This window comes from Chelonia mydas, chromosome 2, assembly GCF_015237465.2.
Source record: "Chelonia mydas isolate rCheMyd1 chromosome 2, rCheMyd1.pri.v2, whole genome shotgun sequence".
NCBI lineage: Eukaryota > Metazoa > Chordata > Testudines > Cheloniidae > Chelonia > Chelonia mydas.
In genome coordinates, this window is record NC_057850.1 from 114,896,255 (window position 1) to 114,916,314 (window position 20,060).

Here is a 20,060-nt window from a genome sequence, read left to right on the forward strand (position 1 = left end):
TTTTTTCGCCTCTGTCTTCACGAACAAGGTCAGCTCCCAGTCTGCTGCACTGGGCAGCACAGTATGGGGAGGAGTTGACCAGCCCTCTGTGGAGAAAGAAGTGGTTCAGGACTATTTAGAAAAACTGGACAAGCAAAAGTCCATGGGGCCGGATGCGTTGCGTCCGAGGGTGCTAAAGGAGTTGGCGGATGTGATTGTAGAGCCACTGGCCATTATCTTTTAAAACTCATGGCGATTGGGCGAGGAACCAGATGACTGGAAAAAGGCTAATGTAGTGCCCATCTTTAAAAAAGGGAAGGAGGATAATCCAGGGAACTACAGGCCAGTCAGCCTCACCTCAGTCCCTGGAAAAATCATGGAGCAGGTCCTCAAGGAATCAATTCTGAAGCACTTAGAGGAGAGGAAAGTGACCAGGAACAGTCAGCCTGGATTCATCAAGGGCAAGTCACGCCTGACTAACCTAATTGCCTTCTATGATGAGATAATTGGCTCTGTGGATGAGAGGAAAGCAGTGGACATGTTATTTCTTGACTTTAGCAAAGCTTTTGATTTGGTCTCCCACAGTATTCTTGCCAGCAAGTTAAAGAAGTATTGGCTGGATGAATGGACTATAAGGTAGACAGAAAGCTGGCTAGATCATCGGGCTGAACGGGTAGTGATCAATGGCTCCATGTCTAGTTGGCAGCCAGTATCAAGCGGGGGGGTCGGTCCCGGGTTTGTTCAATATCTTCATTAATGATCTGGAGGATGGCGTGGATTGCACCCTCAGCAAGTTTGCAGATGATAGTAAACTGGGAGGAGTGGTAGATATGCTGGAGGGTAGGGATAGGATACAGAGTGACCTAGACAAATTGGAGGATTGGGCCAAAAGAAATCTGATGAGGTTCAATAAAGACAAGCGCAGAGTCCTGCACTTAGGAAGGACGAATCCCATGCACTACTACAGACTAGGAACCAAGTGGCTAGGCAGCAATTCTGCAGAAAAGGACCTAGTGGTTACAGTGGACAAGAAGCTGGATATGAGTCAACAGTGTGTCCTTGTTGCCAAGAAGGCTAACGCCATTCTGGGCTGTATAGGTAGGAGCATTGCCGGCAGATTGAGGGATGTGATCATTCCCCCCTATTCGGCATTGGTGAGGCCTCATCTGGAGTACTGTATCCAGTTTAGGGCCCCACACGACAAGAAGGATGTGGAAAAACTGGAAAGAGTCCAGCAGAGGGCAACAAAAATGATTAAAGGGCTGGAGCACAAGACTTATGAGGAGAGGCTGAGGGAACTGGGATTATTTAGTCTGCAGAAAAGAATGAGGGGGGGATTTGATAGCTGCTTTCAACTACCTGAAAGGGGGTTCCAAAGAGGATGGATCTAGACTGTTCTCAGTGGTACCAGATGATAGAACAAGGAGTAATGGTCTCAAGTTGCAGTGAGGGAGATTTAGGTTGGATATTAGGAAAAACTATTTCACTAGGAGGGTGGTGAAGCACTGGAATGGGTTACCTAGGGAGGTGGTGGAATCTCCTTCCTTTGAGGTTTTTAAGGTCAGGCTTGACAAAGCCCTAGCTTGGAGATTTAGTTGGGAATTAGGTCCTGCTTTGAGCAGGGGGTTGGACTAGATGACCTCCTGAGGTCCCTTCCAACCCTGATATTCTATGATGTAGCTAGCCCAATCACTGGTATTTATCCAAACAGTAAAGGCATCAAGACCTGCTGCTGCCCTTTTTGTCCACGTTCAAGAGGGGCACAGCTGACCTGCTCCTGTTGTGCTGAGATTGCCAGCCAAAGACTACTGACTTGCTAACGATTCTGATCTGGGGTAACAAACACAGAGGGCTGGTATGAATGGAAAAAAATCCCAGGGCAAAACCAAAAGTTAGAATGCTGTTAAAACAGAGACTCTCTCCAGCAAGGGAATACAGAAGACAAGACTGGGCAGGAGGAGCCGGAGGTGCAGAAAAATCCTGGACTCCATGGAAGACAGTGACTACGATCCAAAGGATGCTCAAGAGGGGTGAGGAAACTGAGGGAGGGTCTTGAACACAGATGTTTGTTATTTTTGCATAGATCTGTATAACTCTGGTGCTTTGGCTGTGAGTACAGTTTGTGTAGTTAGAGGTGCCTTTGTTAAGTCTGTGTGGTACCTGCTTTAACTGTCCCCAGGTCCCCAAAGGGTGAAACAGTAATTCAGAGTATACAAGAGGGTGGACCACTGGAGAGGTATGACTGAGACCGTGTGTGTGTGTGTGTGCGTGAGCGCACGTGCCTAGGGCAGCTGGACTACATCCTGAAATATTCCAGGAGTGGGAATTAACAGCTATTCTAGGGTTGGTAGTTAGAGGCTCCTTACATCTTTTCTCCACACCAATTAGCATGTCTGCACAAGGCCAGACATAATTTGGCCCTTAGGCAATACAGAGGTAGCATCAAGAAGTGATAGCTGCCGGAAACATCTGAGCTCAGGTCAGATTTCTTATACCTTCCACTCCACATCCAGTGGGAACCAGGAGCTAATAATATGCAGAAAAACCCCAAAGTTTTAAAGGTGTCTGGAACGTTCATTAAATTGAAAGGTTAGATACAATTCCAGTAGGTATATTTTTGCACTACTGAACTTGTGGTTTCATCTGAGAATCAATTTACAGTATGATACGATGGCAGAGTTGCCATGGTAATTAATTTTTCAACACTAATCACTACTGGAATCATGTATGATTTGTTAGCATATGAGCTATTGGTCCCAGGTGGTCTTGATTTAGACCCTTTATTAAACCCCCCTCTACCTCCACAGCCAAAAATGCAAAACTAAATTTGCATGGTGTATTTTTGAGTTCTGGAGCAAAGCATACACTATACCTCTCTTTCCCCCACTGTCTGAGTTGCAGACATTTTGGGGCAGATTATACCAATTTTAAGAGAGTTACTATATATCTATGACAGGTTTCAGAGTAGCAGCTGTGTTAGTCTGTATCCACAAAAAGAAAGAGTACTTGTGGCACCTTAGAGACTAACAAATTTATTTGAGCATAAATACAGCTCACTTCATCGGATGCATGTAGTGGAAAATACAGTGGGGAGATTTTATATACACAGAGAACTATATATCTATGTTACTCTAAATCAGACAATTTCTTCCCCTACTTGACTTGAGATGGGAGATGATACCTACAAGGACAGGTTCTCCTTTTATGGCTTGTGACCTTGATTTTTGTGGCCTCCCGTTTGCCTTTTCACAAGGAAAAATAAGTAAGTGTGATATATCGCATGCAAATGGGTCCATAGGTGCTAGAACTAAGGGTGCTAGGGGTACTGTGACACCCTCTGGCTTGAAGTGGTTTCCATCATATGCAGGGTTTACAGTTTGGTTCAATGGCTCTCAGAACCCCCACTATACAAATTGTTCCAGAACCCCTGAATGGGTCAGGAGTGGATAAAGCCTGGGAAGATTTTCCAATGTATTTGTTTGTTTACTTACTAGAAACAGGGAAACCGCCATTATATCACAACGTCAACTTAAAAACAAACAAACACCGTACTGTCTCTCTTTTTCATTCTATATCTTGAATAATCTTTTCGTCATTTCTTTCACTCTGTGTATTCTCTGGAATCCACTCTAGAAATGTTGCTTTTCTCTTTTGCCTCTCACCTAATTTATTTTACCTTTCAATGTTATTTTTCACTTCCTTTCTCCTATCTCCTCCATTTCTAAACCACCCTTTTCTTCTCTTCCCCTCATCCAGCCAGCCCTGCAAATCCTCTATCCTTCTTTAACCAACCTTCTTTAGATCATGGCTGGAAGGCAGGTGCTGCACACTCTCCTCCAAATGCTGGCTTGATGAAATACCTTTCCCTCATGCAGTTCAGCGATACCAAGTAGTTTCAAAGGCTTTCAAATATCTATTTTACATTTTTAAAGCATTAAACGGTCATGATTTTACTCAGGACCATTTAAAAACATTTTTCTGCTTACCATGAGCTCAATCCTGCAAGATGCTGAGCACTTAGTTCAATCTTGCAAAACGCTGAGCTCTCTAGTCGCGATCCAGCAAAGCACTTAAGGACATGCTTAACTTTAAGCACATGAGTAATCCTACCAACTTCAGTGGGACTACGCATGAGCTTAAAGTTAAGCATGTGCATAAGTGCTCCGCTGGACTGAGGCCAGAGAGCTCAGCATCTTGCGCCTACTGGCATGACTCTTGATGCTAGAGGCCATGATTGACAGGTTTCTAGACCAATGATAAGGCTGAGTGTGAGGTCTCTTTATTCTGAGCTGACAGTAGAAACTGTCAGTGGTTCCCTTCCCTTGGTCCATTAGTGTGAGAAAAGAAGAGAGTCTCCCCCCCACGAAGAAGATATACAATACCCGATGGGGTGGGGTAGTGTAAAAAAGTTATTGATACTCATTTGGGGTGATCTGCAAAACTCACTCATAAGAAATGCTGCATTTCCAAATTTATGCCAATAAAATTTTTATACCACACCATCACGTATTCTCTATATGTATCTACAAACATGTGCTCTGAATACATCTTCAATTACAATAAAACTAATTAGCCAATAAGTCACATTTGAGGCTGTAGCTCAAATGTTCAGACATCCAAGTTCAATTTACATACTAATGGTGCATATTTGCCTTTAATAGATGTACTATTAGAAAGCAAACATAATAAATGGATAACCATTTAAGCATGGAGTTACCCTATCTTGATGAAAAATATCTGAAACGGCAACAGCCAATCAATCTATTTACTTTTTTTATTGGGAAATAAAGCTAATCACAGACTAAGAAGATAAATGTAAATTACACAGAGCAGCATACTAATGGTGGATCATTAGACCCACCCCCTTCACAGTACGTAATCAGTTCAAACTGGCTGAAATGGCTGGCTTGTACCTTAGACTTTATTTTTCTGAGACAGAACTAGCAACATACAGGCAAAGCCGCTTACGTTTTGCAAATGTTTTCCCTTAGGCATGTCAGTTTGTTCTATTTTTGGTCTCCCCTAGATTTCCAGAACAAGTTCTCCATCTCCCAGTGGCCACCATTCCTAAGGTATCTGCCTCGGGACATTTCACTTGTCTGAAGAAATTGATGACTACCCAGTGGTGTATGCGTAATAAGAGGTTTTAAAGCTGCATGGTGTGAGCTGCAAGAAAGCTCAGGTGTGTAGTGAAAAAGGTGTTAATTGGGTAACTGGGTAAACAGAACTCTATTACAGATTATGGGCCTGATCCTGCAGTCATTACTCACACAAAACACTCAATGAAGACAAATGGGAGCGCGGGAGTTATTCAGGAGCAGCAGCCACCAAGGGAGACAGGAAAGAAACACTGTATATTACAGAGGTATATTGTCAAGGAACCATAAACATTCTTACTCTTTTTTCCGTATTTTAGAGTCCACACAACTTTAAAAAACAAACAAACAAAAAAAACCCCAACCCCAACAACCCCACAAGAAACCCAATATTGTTATGTCTTGACAATACAACAGCATGGTCTTATGGTTAAGGCACTGAATTTACACTCGAGATTTGGGTTAGATTCCTAGCTCAGCTACAGACTTCCTGTGTGATCTTCCCAAGTCGCTTTTTCTCTGTCTGTCACATTAACCCCTCTGTAAAATGGGGATAACAACACCTCCATTCTTTCACTTTTTGTCGGCCTTGTCAAGTATGGTCTCTTACTAAGTGTCTGTGTAATGCCTAGTGCAACGGGACCCTGATCTCAGGTGTGGCCCTCGGCTCTGCTGCAATAGAAATAAATAACAAAACAAGCAACCACTGGGAAATGAAACTGACTTTATGCTGAAGAACAATACACCTACAACAGACTGACACAACATGCTGCTTAATGTGGCCGTGAAACAACTGAAATTCCAGAAAACCACCTTGGCAACAGAACCTATCTGTCAACACCTACAGGTGTGTAGCATTTTATATGAACCTCTCTCCTCGTCCCTCCCCAAATGTCATTTTATTTTTGTACCCTTCCCTGTGAGGTGCCAAAGTCTGAGGTCTTTTTCACAAGAATGCCAGCTCAGAACAATTCAGGAAGTGGTAATTATCTGCATGTGTAGGTACGCTAGGAGCTCTGACGAATGGAGATATCACATGATATACTAGATCAAATCACACAGTTTCCCCGTCTATAAAATGGGGATAATGACTCTGATCTCCTTTGTAAAGCACTGAGGAAAGGCACTATAGAAGAGCTAGGTATTAATTATTAGTTATTATAAACAGGTCCAAGTAATTTCCTTTAATTATAATATCATGTTCTTCAGGTGCTCAGTTTTTCCTGCCCTTTACATTCCAGGTCCTACCTCCCACCTGTTCTACATTTTGAACCGAGGCAACAAATGCTAGTGATTGTAGGGCAATAACTTCCCGTGATCCTCCACAGTCCCGTGATATGACAAGTTATAGGTTGAGCCACATAGTTAATCCAAGTCAACACAGTAGTCTCATCTATGGGGAAAAATACTCTCAGACTGTTGTGCCAGGTGGGCACAATGGTATGCGAGTTGTCAGCTTCTTGACACACTACTGTTTGCATTCAAACACCAAACGACTGTGATGACAAGCCTGACAAATTCAGGCTGTTAAAATGTTCTTTACTAATGCAAGGAACACATACTGTAAGTCCTGAGAATGCATTCAAATTAAATTCCATCTTCGAACGAGAGCATATTTAACCCAGATAATAGTAAAGATTATTGCTTTCCAATGAGATGATCTTGGATATCTGAAGAACATTTTAATGAACAATGGAAAAATATAAATGGTGGTGCATCATTTTCAGATTATAAGAATTGATAGGTAAACTCCAAAGGTTCAAAAGTTTGGTTCAGTTAAGCACTGCAAGTATGATTCTATGCCTCCTGGGGTGCGCACAACTGAGCTGGGAATCTGGTGAGGACAGGCTCTCAATATTTCTGTTGTACCTTGCTTCCTCTCACTTAGGCTGAAAATGCTGCAGTGGCTTTCCTCTAATATCCATCAGAAAAATCATACAGGCCTCCACATTGGAAAGCCAGGTTTGGAGCCAAGCTACAATTTTTCTATGAAATTTGATATGAATTGGACAAATGGTTCCTTAATTATGATACCCTAAAAGCAGGAGGGCTTATCAAAGTTAAAAAAAGTCTACTAATTTGGTGTTGCCACTTAGTAGCAAAATGACAGAAAGAAGAGATAAAAATTAATTTGTTAGATTCCCCTAGCTGAGATCTAGAGAACTGCACCATACATTACTTGATTACAATCTCATCTGAACAGTTATTAACCCCTTAAAAAGGAGTATAGTATAGTATAGTTCTCAATAGTTCAATATAAGACATCAAATGAAAGCTGGGGACTTAAACTTTTATTTTTTAGAAAGAGTAAGCCTCTAGCCCTATTAAATGGGGACAGAGCAGAAAATGTAAACTAGGGATAGGCAGAATTCTTCCACCAAAACTGAAGGCGGGAACAGTCAAGCTATTTGTATAAACACACATGAAAGGAAGTGCTAGTCACCAGAGTGAGAAACCACTTCTAACACCTTTGGCACATTCTACTTTACTGGATTCATCTATCCTGCCGGCACTGCTGTGCCTCTTTTAAGTTTCTTGCTCTCTCAATGTCCCCACCATACAGGGGTGTGCACGCACCTACACACACTCCAACACCCCTATTTAGGAGCCCTGTACCGGCAGACCTTAGGAAATCTGTAGGAAGAGGGCTAGAAAGAGCAGAGGGTGTTCCCCTTTCTTGGGGACATCCTGAGGTCTACAGGAGAGGTGAAGGAGAGATTACTTACCTTGTACAGTATCTGGAGTTCTCCAAGAAGTGTGTCCCTATTGGTGTCCCACGTCAGGATGTACCTGTGCCTTAACCTGAGATTTTTGTCAGCAGTGTCTGCAGGTCCACACCGCCGCCCAAGACACACTTGTGCTCCAGTATGAGGGCACATAGGCAAAGGGTGGACTCACCACCTCTCCAATTCCTTCTCAACCACAAAAGTCTAGCAAAAAAGACTATGAGGCAGAGGGGAAGGAGAGAGGGTAGTTCAGTCCCATAGGGGGACACACCTCAAAGAATTCCAATCATTATACAAAATAAGAAACCGCTCTTTTCTTCGCGTAGTGTTCCTATGGATGTTCCACCTCAGGAGACTCCCAAGCAGTACCTCAATATGGAGGAGGGTGCCAAGGATGTAGATTCAGTACAGACTGTAGAACAGTGTCACTGAAAGCCATGTCAGCTCTGGAATCAGGCACAAGAGCATAGTGCTGGGAAAAAGTGTGCACCTAAGACCAGGTGACTGCCCTGCAGATGTATGAGATATGAAGCAGCTTTTCAGTGCAGCAGCAGAGATAGATTGAGCCCCAGTGGGCTCAATCACTCTGATAAGAAGGCAAAACCCTGTGGTTCATAACAGGTTAAGTCATTCAGTCTTTGGGTGGAAACCTGATGTCCTTTCATTCATTTCTCAACTGAGATGAAAAACCATGGGGAAGCCCTAAAGGTCCTGTGAAGGTAAAAGGCAAGAGCTCTTTTTATGTCCAGCGTCTGGAGGCTTGTTTCTTCTCTTAAAGACTGAGGCTTGGGATAAAATGCCAGTATCTGAATCTCCTGATTAATGTGGAATTCTGAAGAAGCAGATAGGAAGCAAAGGTGTGGACATAGTATCACTGTATTGCTGTAGAACAGTGGTTTTCAACCTGGGGTCCGCAGACTACGTCGAAGATTTCCAAAGGAGTCCACATCTCCATTTGAAATTTTTTAGGGGTCCTCAAATGAAAAAAAGGTTGAAAACCACTGCTATAGAACAGAGTGTACGGGGGATCAGGCATCAAGGCTGCAAGTTCCCCTACACTTCTGACTGAGGTGAATGCTTTGGGGAATGAGGTATTACAGGACTGAAAAAGGAGGGAACAGGTTCCCACAAGTTCAAACATGGATTTCCTCAGCTCATTGAGAACCAAGTTGAGAGGTCGCATGATGGAGTTGACTCCCTAACAGCAAGATAGAGATTGAACAGACCTTTAATAAACCTCGTAGTGGTTGGGTAGGTGAAGAAAGCCACTCGATAGGGGCATGTGTGTGAAAAGCTGTGATGGCAGGTAGGTGAACCTTAATGGAGCTCACCAATAAGCCTGTGATTTTTAAATTTAGCAGGTAATCAAGAATGTGTGTCAAATAGGACTCAAGTGGAGATATAGATCTGTGGCTGCATGAAATCTGGAAGGTTTCCACTTCTGCAGCAGTTTTCCTTGTCATGAGTTTTCTACTATGAAGCAGTACTGTTTATACCTCTGGGGAGCAGTCTTGTTCCATACCAGAGAGCCATCTTGAAACCATGCCTTGAGGTGAAGCACCGAGAGGTTGGGGTGGATGATGGATCCTGACTCCTGGAGTTTGCTGTTAGAGGAAGGCAGAGAGGTGGTTGCACAGATATGCAAATCAGCTCTGGGAACCACATCAGTCTCAGCTATGACAGTGCTATGAGGATGGCTAAAACGTCCTCCTGTTTCAATTTTCTAGGACCTTGAGCAATAAAGGTGACAGCATGTAGCAATGTGCAAGGCCAAGAGATGACTAGGGCATCTCCTCTCGAGTTGTGGCTCTGACCTCTCCTTGAGCAGAATCGTCTGCACTTCACATTGGATGGTGTCACAAAGAGATCTATCTGCAGATGACCCCAGGTAAAGCATGCCTCTTGGAACATGTCACTGTTCAGCTCCCACTCATGGCTGATGTGGAAATGCCTGCTGAGGGAGTCCCCCACTGTGTTGTGTACTCCTATCAGATAAAACACTGAGCTCTGAATCCTGTGTGAAATGCACCAGTTCCGTTTCACAGATTTGGTGCTTAAGGACTCAGATCTCGCTCCTCCTTGTTGATTGATATAATACATTGCCGGTCTCTTGTCCAGCATTATTCTAATCGGGTGGCCTCAGATGTGTGGTAGGAAGTGCTGGCAAATGTAATGAACCACTTTGAGCTCTAATATGCTGATAGGGAGGATCGCTTCCCAAGGGGTCCATTTGCCCTGATTTGTGAAGTTTTGAGAGTGTGTACTCCAGGCAATCAAGGAGGCATCTGTAGTGATGGTTCTTGTGGGAGGAGGCTGCAGGAATGGAACTTCCATGCACACCCTTTGTGGCTCCTTCTTCCAATTTAGAGAATCAAGGCCCCTCTGAGGTACAGATACTTGCTTGGATAGACTGTTGTTGGGAGTAGAGACAGTTCTCAGCCAGGCTTGAAGACACCGAGAGTGTAGTCTTGCTAACGGTGTCACAAACATACAAGCTACCATATATGTCTTAAGAGTTGCACGGCAAGCCCTTGCTGTGGTTTGCAAGCTGTTTTGCAATGTTGCCATTCAGCAGGTATGCTCTGATGGTGGTGGAGTCCACTGTGGCTCCAATGAAGTCTATGTGTTGAGTGGGTTTGAGGTAAACTTTTCTGTGTTGAACTGGAGGCCCAGTGAGTGGAATAGAGAGAGGGCCTTGCTGGTTGCAGTTGGTGCCTCAAGAAATGAGACCTTTCAGAAGCTGATCATCTAGGTAAAGTAAGACAATTATTCCCAGCTGGTGAAGATGGGCTGCAACAGCTGAGAAGACTCTGGGACATGGGAGAGGCCGAAGGGTAGGGCATGATATTGGCAGTGGTCCCTGACCACCATAAAACAAGAAAACATCTGTGCCAGGGGTGCTTGGCAATATGAAAATAAGCATACCAAAGGTCGAGGGAAACAAATCATCTCCTGGACCTAGAGAGGGAATCATCTCTGCTAGGATTACTATTCTGAATGGCTGACTGCAGACAAAGGTATTCGAAGTCCTGAGGTCCAGAATTGGTCCCCACCCTCTATTTTTCTTCTGGATCGGGAAGTCCTGGGAACAGAACCCTTTCCTAACAAAGTACGGTGGAACAGGTTGTATCACCCCCCCAGTTAGGAGGCATTGTACATCCTGTCTCAAAAAATCCTCACGAGAAGGCTTCCTGAAGAGGGACTTGGTGGTGGTGGTGGGGGGGGGGGGAGAGGGGACAAGGAGTTGCAATGGATGGAATAGCCTGTAGAAATCACCTCCAAGATCCATCTGTCCCATGTGATGAGCTCCCAGGAAGTTAGGAAATGGGAGAGATGATCCCAATAAGGGTGAATGGGGGGAACAGATGCAGCATAGAACCTGGAGCGGGAGACAGGATACTGGGTTAGTTGGACCACTGGTCTGATGCAGTATGGCCATTCTTATGTTCTGATGAAAAGGTGTGCCCTTCACGTCTGGCTACAGATGACGGTACTGACAACAAGTTCAGCTTGGCTTCGGAGACCTTATGTTTCAAAGGCACTGAGTCTGGTGCTGCTTTAGGTTGTTTACCTGACAGCTTCTCAGTATGTGGCTTGGTCTTCTTAGCCAATGGTGTGATCTCTCTGCTGGAAGGGAAGAGAGCCTTAGCAGTATCCAAATCAGGATATGAGGTCTCCTGAAACACAGACTGAGGTTGTGACTTTCTTCTTCTTTTATCCTGTTTTGGAGAATGGGGTCTTCTCTTCTCTGAGAGCCTGGATGGTTCTGAAGGGCTCCCAGGGTATTTGCTTACTGTTGCAGTAGAGGTGGTCGCTGGGGCTCTCTGAGCAACCAGATAGATGATACAGAGAGGTGAATCGGACCCCATAAGTCTGTGAGGGTTCTCCATTAACAGGAATTTTAATCTATCATAAGAACAGCTATGGTCTGACCCAGTAATGGTCCATCTAGCCCAGTCTCCTGTCTGACAGTGGCTGATGCCAGATGCTTCAGAGAGAATAAACAGAACATGACAATTTCGGGTGATCTATCCCATGCCATTCAGTCCCAGTTTCTGGCAGTTGGAGGTTTAGGGACACCCGGAGCAGAGTTGTATCCCTGACCATCTTGGCTAATAGAATTGATGGATCTAGCCTCCATGAATTTATCTAATTCTCTTTTTAACCAGGGATTTGGAGCGGAGCCTGCGGAGCAGCTCCGGAGCAGTGGAGCTGCAGGTTTTTGCCTGGAGTTGGAGCGGAGCCGGAGCACAGCTCCAAAGCCCTGTTTTTAATCCAGTTATATTTTTGGCCTTCACAACATCCCATGGCAATGAGTTCCACAGGTTGACTGTGTGTTGTGTGAAAAGGTTTTTTTTTTGTTTGTTTTAAACCTGCTGCCTATTAGTTTCATTGGGTGACCCCTAGTTCTTGTGTTTTGTGAAGGGGTAAAGAACACTTCCTTATTCACTTTCTCCATATCATTCATGATTGTGTAGCCCTCTATCATAGTTGTCTCTTTCTAAGCTGAATGGCCCCAGTCTTTTTAAGCTCTCTTCATTTGGAAGCTATTCCATACCCCTAATCCTTTTCACTGCCCTTCTCTGTACCTTTTCCAATTCTAGTAAATCTTTTTGAGATGGGGCAACCAGAACTGCATGCAGTATTCAAGTTGTGAGCACACCATGGATTTATCTAGTGGCATGATATTGTCTGTTTTATTATCTATCCCTCAATTTCTTTTTTAAATCCTGAACCGATCATACATTTGGAAGGAATGTGAATCTATCTCAGGCAGCAAAGGCAGCTTGAATGCCCGTCGCTGCGGGGAAAAGAGTTATGGCAGGTCTGGCAGGGTATGAAGTCGAAGACTTGGGCATAACCCATACTCAAGGCTGCGGATCAAGGACTAAGGGACAAAAATAAAGGCTCAGCATGCACAAATGAAGAAGGGAAGGTTTGCTTAATAACAGAAAATAAAAGAAATTTGAAAAGAAAGGATTAAGCAAGAAAGGTAGCAAGCTGTGTAGCTAGATAATAGGCACCACAATGCTCCATGTCAAGCTGCAGGTGGTTGAGAAGGAACTGGAGTGGTGGTGGGTCTACCCCCTTCCTGTATACCTTTGTACTGGAGCATCAGGATGTCAAGGGCACAGACACTACTGATGAAAATATCCCATCAAGTGCGCATGGGCACACGCACATCCTGATGCAGAGCAACCACAGGGACGCTACTCGAAGAAGAACCTCATAGTGAGCTTTCAGAGTCAAATCCTGACCACTTGCGAGACTCCTCAAAGACCACCCCGAGTAACCAGAATTCCTAGAAGGAGTTTTAGTCCCTTAACAAACTCCTTCTTAAATTATTTAGTTGGCTTTGTAAAACTTAAAAGGGTGCTTATCACATAGCCTAGGGGCCCCTGAAAAGACAACCAGCAGCAACCCCACAAAGTGTAGCTGAAAACCAAATTTTACCTTATTACCCTGACAGCAAGCCTATTCTGGTTTGTTAGTGAGAAGCCTGCTGAGCCTATTTTGGATCATTAGGGGCTGAAGGCCCTAAGGCTGGGAAGGAAGAGCACGGTGAGGCTAAGGGAACCACCAAAGGCCCAAGGGGCAAGGGCTAGGGAAGCTGCCAACTAGCCTCTCACAAAATTCATGGGGAGGGAAATGGAGATTAGGGAGGCAGCCCTTCCAAAGAGCATCCTAAGGCTCAGGAGTGTAGAGGAGAGACCTCAATATTGGTGCAAAATGATTTTAATAAAATAAATAAAATTTTCAAAATATTAAGTCACTAAACTTGCCTGTGCCTTTATTGAAGCTTATGATCTATGTATCATTATCATCTACCTTATCTCCCAAGGGCAAGCAAATACCAGGGAAGATAAACATTTCTTTATAGCCACAAAATGTTTATTACCTCCAAGTGTGTTTACACTGTGATGGGTTGGGTCACAGAAACCCCATTGGGACTGTCACCTGATGTGCCGAGACTACCTCTAAGCCTGTTTTCCCTGGCAGCTTGGGACTTCAGTGCCCTGCCTGGTTGTGCCAGACACGCTAGCCTGCTAAAAACACAGACCCAGGTCTGAACCACATCCCCCAGAAGCTGCAGGCTTAACTCAAAACAGCTTAAGAAGTGCTCCTGTCTCCAACACCCAGATACCCAGTTCCCAATGGGATCCAAAGCCCAAATAAATCTGTTTTAATCTGTATAAAGCTTATACAGGGTAAACTCATAAATTGTTCTCCCTCTATAACACTGATAGAGAGATATGCACAGCTGTTTGCTCCCCCAGGTATTAATACTTGCTCTGGGTTAATAAATAAGTAAAAAGTGTTTTTATTAAATATGAAAAGTAGGATTTAAATGGTTCCAAGTTATAACAGACAGAACAAAGTAAATTACCAAGTAAAATAAAACAAAAACATGCAAGTCTAAGCCTAATACAGTTGAAAACTAAATGCAGGTAAATCTCATCCTCAGAGATGTTCCAATAAGTTTCTTTGACAGACTAGACTCCTTCCTAGTCTGGGTCCAGCAATCACTCACACCCCTGTAGCTACTGTCCTTTGTTCTAGTTTCTTTCAGGCATCTCTTTGGGGTGGAGAGTCTATCTTCTGAGCCCGCTCAACACAAAATGGAGGGGTTTCCAGGGGCTTATATTGTTTTTCTCTTGTGGGTGGAAACCCCTCTCCAAGATGGAGTTTTGCAATCACCTGGTCAAGTCACATGTCTATGAATGATTCAGCTTTTTGCAGGCCGATGCCATTGTTTACATGTTAGTTTGAACGTTCCCAGGAAAGCTCAGATGTGGATTGGCATCTCCCATAGGCCATTGTTAGTTAAATATTCCCAATTACTTGAATAACCCCTTCACGCCATCTTGACCAAATCTGTCTTATATGCTTCCTACAGCAAACACTTTAAATACAAGCATAGAGCCAACGCCCATAACTGCAGACATAAAAATGATACATGCATACAAATAGGATGAATATATTCAGTAGATCATAACCTTTGCAAAGATGTGTTACATGGCATATGTAGCGTAAAACATATTCAAGTTATATCATATTTACACTCATAAGCATATTTCCATAAAGCATTATGGGGTGCAATGTCATATACACAGACTCTGGGATGCAGTTTTATAACTTCTATTTTTCTTTAACATTCTATACTATTTTCTTTTATACTATGTTTTGAAAGATAGATAGATAGATATATACGAGTTTATTGTGCTTTGTATAGAATGTAGATATGAGTCTGCAATTACAAACTGTAAACAGACTGCAAACAGTAAGTTATAAATCTAGAAACTATTTAGTCAAAAAAGGAAAAAAAAATCAGAGTTATCAAAGTACAGGACAAGTCTCCTGTGTATAAGATACTGGCTTGATACAAAGATAATACTTATTTCAAGAAGACAAACCCTATAAAAAATTTGTGTTTTAGGAAGAGACCTGATTGTGGGCTAGGAAATGTAGGGTGAGTTATCAAAGTAATAAATATAAGTAAGCCCATACAAAGAAGTCTAGAAATATCATAATTAAAATGAATTTTATAATTACTCTAAAAACTTATTCAGAAAAAGCCTCTAGGATAAATATGTGTCATTGGAAGTGTTTTAAACCTTTTGTTTATTTCTTAAATGTTGAAATGGCAAACACCTTTCTGAAATGCATACTTGAAAATATGTTAATTAAATGTGAAGCTCCTAATACCTTTGCTATGTAAATAGTGAAATTCTTCAAGTACAAATATAGCAAGATCATTTGATGTCATAACTGGTTACTAATATAAGAAGCCATTTAAGTAAAGAAATATGTATATTAATTGGGAAACTAGTCACCTGGCAATCCTTTAGCAATCTCTCATCAAACTTGTGAAGACAAGAAACACCTCTCCAAAAACTGGTAAAAAGAAAAGACAATACCGTCTCTGATAACACTTTAAGAATTTAATTTTAAAAGCCTACTTTGAGAACTGACCTTAACAGAGAGAACAGGAGCGTTTGGACTCATTTGAAACAGAATTTCAACTCCAATTAAACTCTCATGGAACTAAAGGAATATTTCAGAAAATTGGCTGAATAAAAAAAGAGTTAAAACTAACTTTAAAAGTCATTTGATGCTTTTCTGACACAAGAAGAACAAAGGCGAGTTAAAAAATGTTGCATATTTGTTATTCAGACTGCTCATTCAGGAGATGAAGGTGTCACCCAAGCCAACTCTAAAGTCATGAAGTAGTGAAAGAAGGACAGCAACCAACTTTAAATCTACATAAGACAAACAACAGGTGTGTTTTCCTAATTTCATGGAAGTAGGAAGGAAAGAGTATTAAAAACTCCTCAGAAGTGAGCACCCCCGTACACACACCTCCTGCTACCCTGCTTCAGCAAGAACTCTACAACTCACCTCCATAAGCAAGCTGACACAGACAGATAAGAAAAACAGAAAAGACTCAAGAAACCATCTCAAGGAATAGCTTCCCAACACTTCAACATGGATTGGTGAGAGGAAGTTAACTAAGACACTTGCCAAGAGACTAGATTTAAAACTCTTGTAATGATTTTATTGGAATATGAAATTGCTATTGTAACTTAAAATACTAATAGTATTTTAAGCGACAGATTAACTAACAGTTGCTTGTTAATCACCAAGTGATTAGAGCAATGGTTCTCAACCGGGGGTACACAGAGGTTTTCCAAGCAGGACATCAACTCATCTAGATATTTGCCTAGTTTTACAACAGGCTACATAAAAAGCACTAGCGAACTCAGTACAAACTAAAATTTCATACAATGACTTGTTTATATTTCTCTATATATGATACACTGAAATGTAAATGCAGTATTTATATTCCAACTGATTTATTTTATAATTATATGGTAAAAATGAGAAATTAAGCAATGTTTCAGTCATAATGTGCTGTAATACTTTTGTATTTTTATGTGTGATTTTGTAAGCAAGTAGTTTTTAAGTGAGGTGAAACTTGGGGTACACAAGACAAATCAGACTCCTGAAAGGGGTACAGTAGTCTGGAAAGGTGGAGAGCCATTGGATTAGACCATGTATTCCTGGAGAGGAGACAGGCTAAACACCGGTAAACAGAGAAATAGTGGGATTTAATTGGATTTAAGATTCTTAATATTTGTAACTGGCCTGTCTCTAAGACAGCTCCTTATATGGCTTCTTCTAAGTAACCAACTTAAAATATTTCCTTCAATTTCATAGGATTTAGTTAAAATTACTTTTTATTATTATTAACTAGACAGGACCCAACAGCCCTTAAATTCTTTTACCCCATCATAAACAGCCTTTAAGTATCTAATCGGACACTAAAACTGGAGTCATAATAATTTTGGGAAACAATATACTTTGATCTTAATTTACCAAAGGGAAAGCATTCCTCAGAGGTGTTCACTCTGTGGGGCATAATCTCTGTTAAAAGCTCTCCACAGAGAAACATACAGAAGAGATTGTAATGGAAGTAACCAGCTTAACATTTATCTTCGGTCATTCGTGTTGTTTAATGTCCTTTAATAATAAAATAACACTGGCTAATAATTGTGATGATTTTGCTTGTTCTTTATCATGGTGTCCCCTAAAAAACGTTAAAGAACCCCTGTGACTAAAGCAGTGGGAGCCACACCCCGGAGTTGGCACCAAGAGAAACAATTAGTAACAGCTGGTCTACCATTTCTTGGTTCTCTAAGACAAATATTTTTAGTAATTTTTAAAATAAAATTCCTTGGTGTCCACCAATTAAAATAAATAAAATTCCTTTCTACCACACAGGAGGGACACACACCTACTAAGGCTAAACAGGCACACCTGGGCCCATAGGGAAGTTCAGGGCGTGGTGAGACTCCTAAGGCTTGCAGTAGGAAAGGTGCGGGAAGCCCAACTAACCTTATAAGACTAACAATACATGGAGGCTAGGGGCCTCCCGCTGAGCCTTCTCTAGAGCTTGTGGGAGCTGAGGGTTAGGGAGGCCCCTGAAAAAAAGACTTGAGTGGGGATGGAGGGCTGCTAGTTTCCTTGTGGTCTCACAAGCCTCCAAAGGCCTATAGAGATTAAGGCCTTATGATGCACTCCAGCCAGTTGGGAAACTTACCCTGGTAGAGACTTCTCCTAGGTACCTCCTAGGGATTGCAGAGTCTTAGAATGTGTGCATTAATAAGGCTTCCCAATTGCAGACATCAGGAAGGGAGGAATGCCCCTTTCTACGCACTCTCCCCTCCACCATCCCAAGTTAGGACTTCAAAAAAATAAGGAAATTCCGATATAAAATACTTCATCAAGGTGAAGTTAAGGTTTCTGTCCTTGGTTGGCATGCTTCTTATCTTTCAGATATATTAGAATCACACAAGAAATTAGAAGTCTAAGGAATTCAGTTAACAACATTTTAAAGTATGGAAGTCAAGATAGCCAAATTGCCATGGTTTTGCCCCAGAAGAAACCACTGAATGTCTGAGAGGATTCACTTATAGAGGCAGAACTAAATGTGCATTTTTTGTTATTCTAGGTTTGCTATCTGTTAACTTAGAGAACTATAACAATCTACAAATATTAGAAGAGCACTAAGATGAGGAGAAAATTGTTTAAGGTGGTGCATGATGGTAAAACTGGGAGCAATGGCATGAAACTGAGGAAAAAAAAAATTTCACAAGCTAGCAGGAAAATGTTTGTACTAAACTCTGTTGGACTGTGAAATAGTCTGTCAGTGGATGTGGAAGATGGCCTGGCACTGGAGTATTTTAAAATGGACAGAATTTTGCCTAATACAGTCAAAGTCCTCTCATATCCCTAATTTCTATGATTTCGCATGGAGAACAACTTTTGACTGTTACTATAGGGACCATTTTCCATCTATTTCAAGAGGAGAGAAACCCTTTTTTTTTTTTTTTTTGGTGCTGGCATAGAGAAATTTGAAGGAATAGTCTGAGCATCACACAAGTGGTATGTTTTATGTTTTGAAGAGCTTCATTTAATGATGGTGCAAGAAGAGCTGCTATTAAATCTGGTCAAGGAAAGGTAAAACACTTGTAATGAAATTCAAAACTCTCAAAAAACTTTATTTTGTCATTTTAACGTCTGCATAAGCACGATGCAGATCTGAATTAAACTGAATGCTATGTGACAAGCTACAGAGGAAATCAGGCAAATCCAGAGTCTACCCTTAGGAAACATTGCAAGGCCTTCCTCTTTGAGAAGCTGCCCACCTAGATTATCACTACAAAAGGTTTTCTCCCCCCTGCTCTCCTGCTGGTAATAGCTCATCTTAAGTGATCACTCTCCTTACAGTGTGTATGATAACACCGATTTTTTCATGTTCTGTGTGTATATAAATCTCCTCACTGTATTTTCCACTGAATGCATCCGATGAAGTGAGCTGTAGCTCACGAAAACTTATGCTCAAATAAATTGGTTAGTCTCTAAGGTGCCACTAGTACTCCTTTTCTTTTTGCGAATACAGACTAACTCGGCTGCTACTCTGAAACCTTTCAGCCATATGTGTCACACTCAATTCAAACACTCCTTTTATTCCTAAACTCCTAGCAGCTGCCCTCCCCAAAGGAAAACCCTACCCCAAGCAGAGTTTTGACCCTATGAAAGGAGAGGTATCAAAGACTCATGAAGTTCAACAGGGACTTCCTATTGCTAATGATTAGGCATGGAAGGTGCTCAGATACAACAGTGATGGGTGACAGCATAAAATTCTAAAATAGATTAGATTAGATAAGATAAATTTCATCATCTGGAGCCTCACATCCACAATAACATTAAGAGAAGAAAATAGTCATTTTTTCTACCAGGCTTTTCAGCTTTGACTGAGTTCTGTCAGTCATTTTCTTGGCTTGCTTTGACTGGCTGCTGCTTCCTGGAAAGTTGGAGTTGTAAGTATGTGTACTGTATTTGAATGAATGTCTGGGTGTTTCAAACCTCCAGCTGGAGTTTGAGCTTTGGGAACATACTGGAATATTTAGGTTTGCTCTTGTGTAGGTCCTTTTTACAGTATTTCACGGGAGAATTGTGGACGACTTTCCCCAATCTTATATGCCAATGCATCTTCATTGATGGGTTATTGTACCAAAGTGAGAGCTGTTTCAACAGCTGATTCAGGTTTATCGTAATTTTTCTTTTCATATTATATTTAGTTTCAAATAATAAAAAAAAAAACCAAGTTGGTTCACAAATTAAGTGAGAGGAATAGTAAAGACACCAGTGTTTAAAGTCCACCTCTCCCACCTTGACATAGTACTGCTACAAT

General features: G+C 41.9%; 1 protein-coding gene across 5 annotated transcripts in view; it reads right to left on the bottom strand.

The window, feature by feature from the left end:
- The window catches only part of FARS2 (phenylalanyl-tRNA synthetase 2, mitochondrial), a 371,424-nt gene that overhangs the window by 126,903 nt on the left and 224,461 nt on the right, over positions 1–20,060 (bottom strand). The window contains exon 7 of one of the 5 annotated variants that reach the window (XM_043540165.1): positions 14,288–15,697. The exons of the other annotated variants lie outside the window; for them this stretch is intronic. Within the exon in view, the coding sequence (XP_043396100.1) occupies positions 15,662–15,697 (36 nt within the window). The 3' untranslated portion in view covers positions 14,288–15,661. Of the gene's footprint in view, positions 1–14,287; positions 15,698–20,060 lie in introns of those variants that run through there. 5 annotated transcript variants of the gene reach the window in all.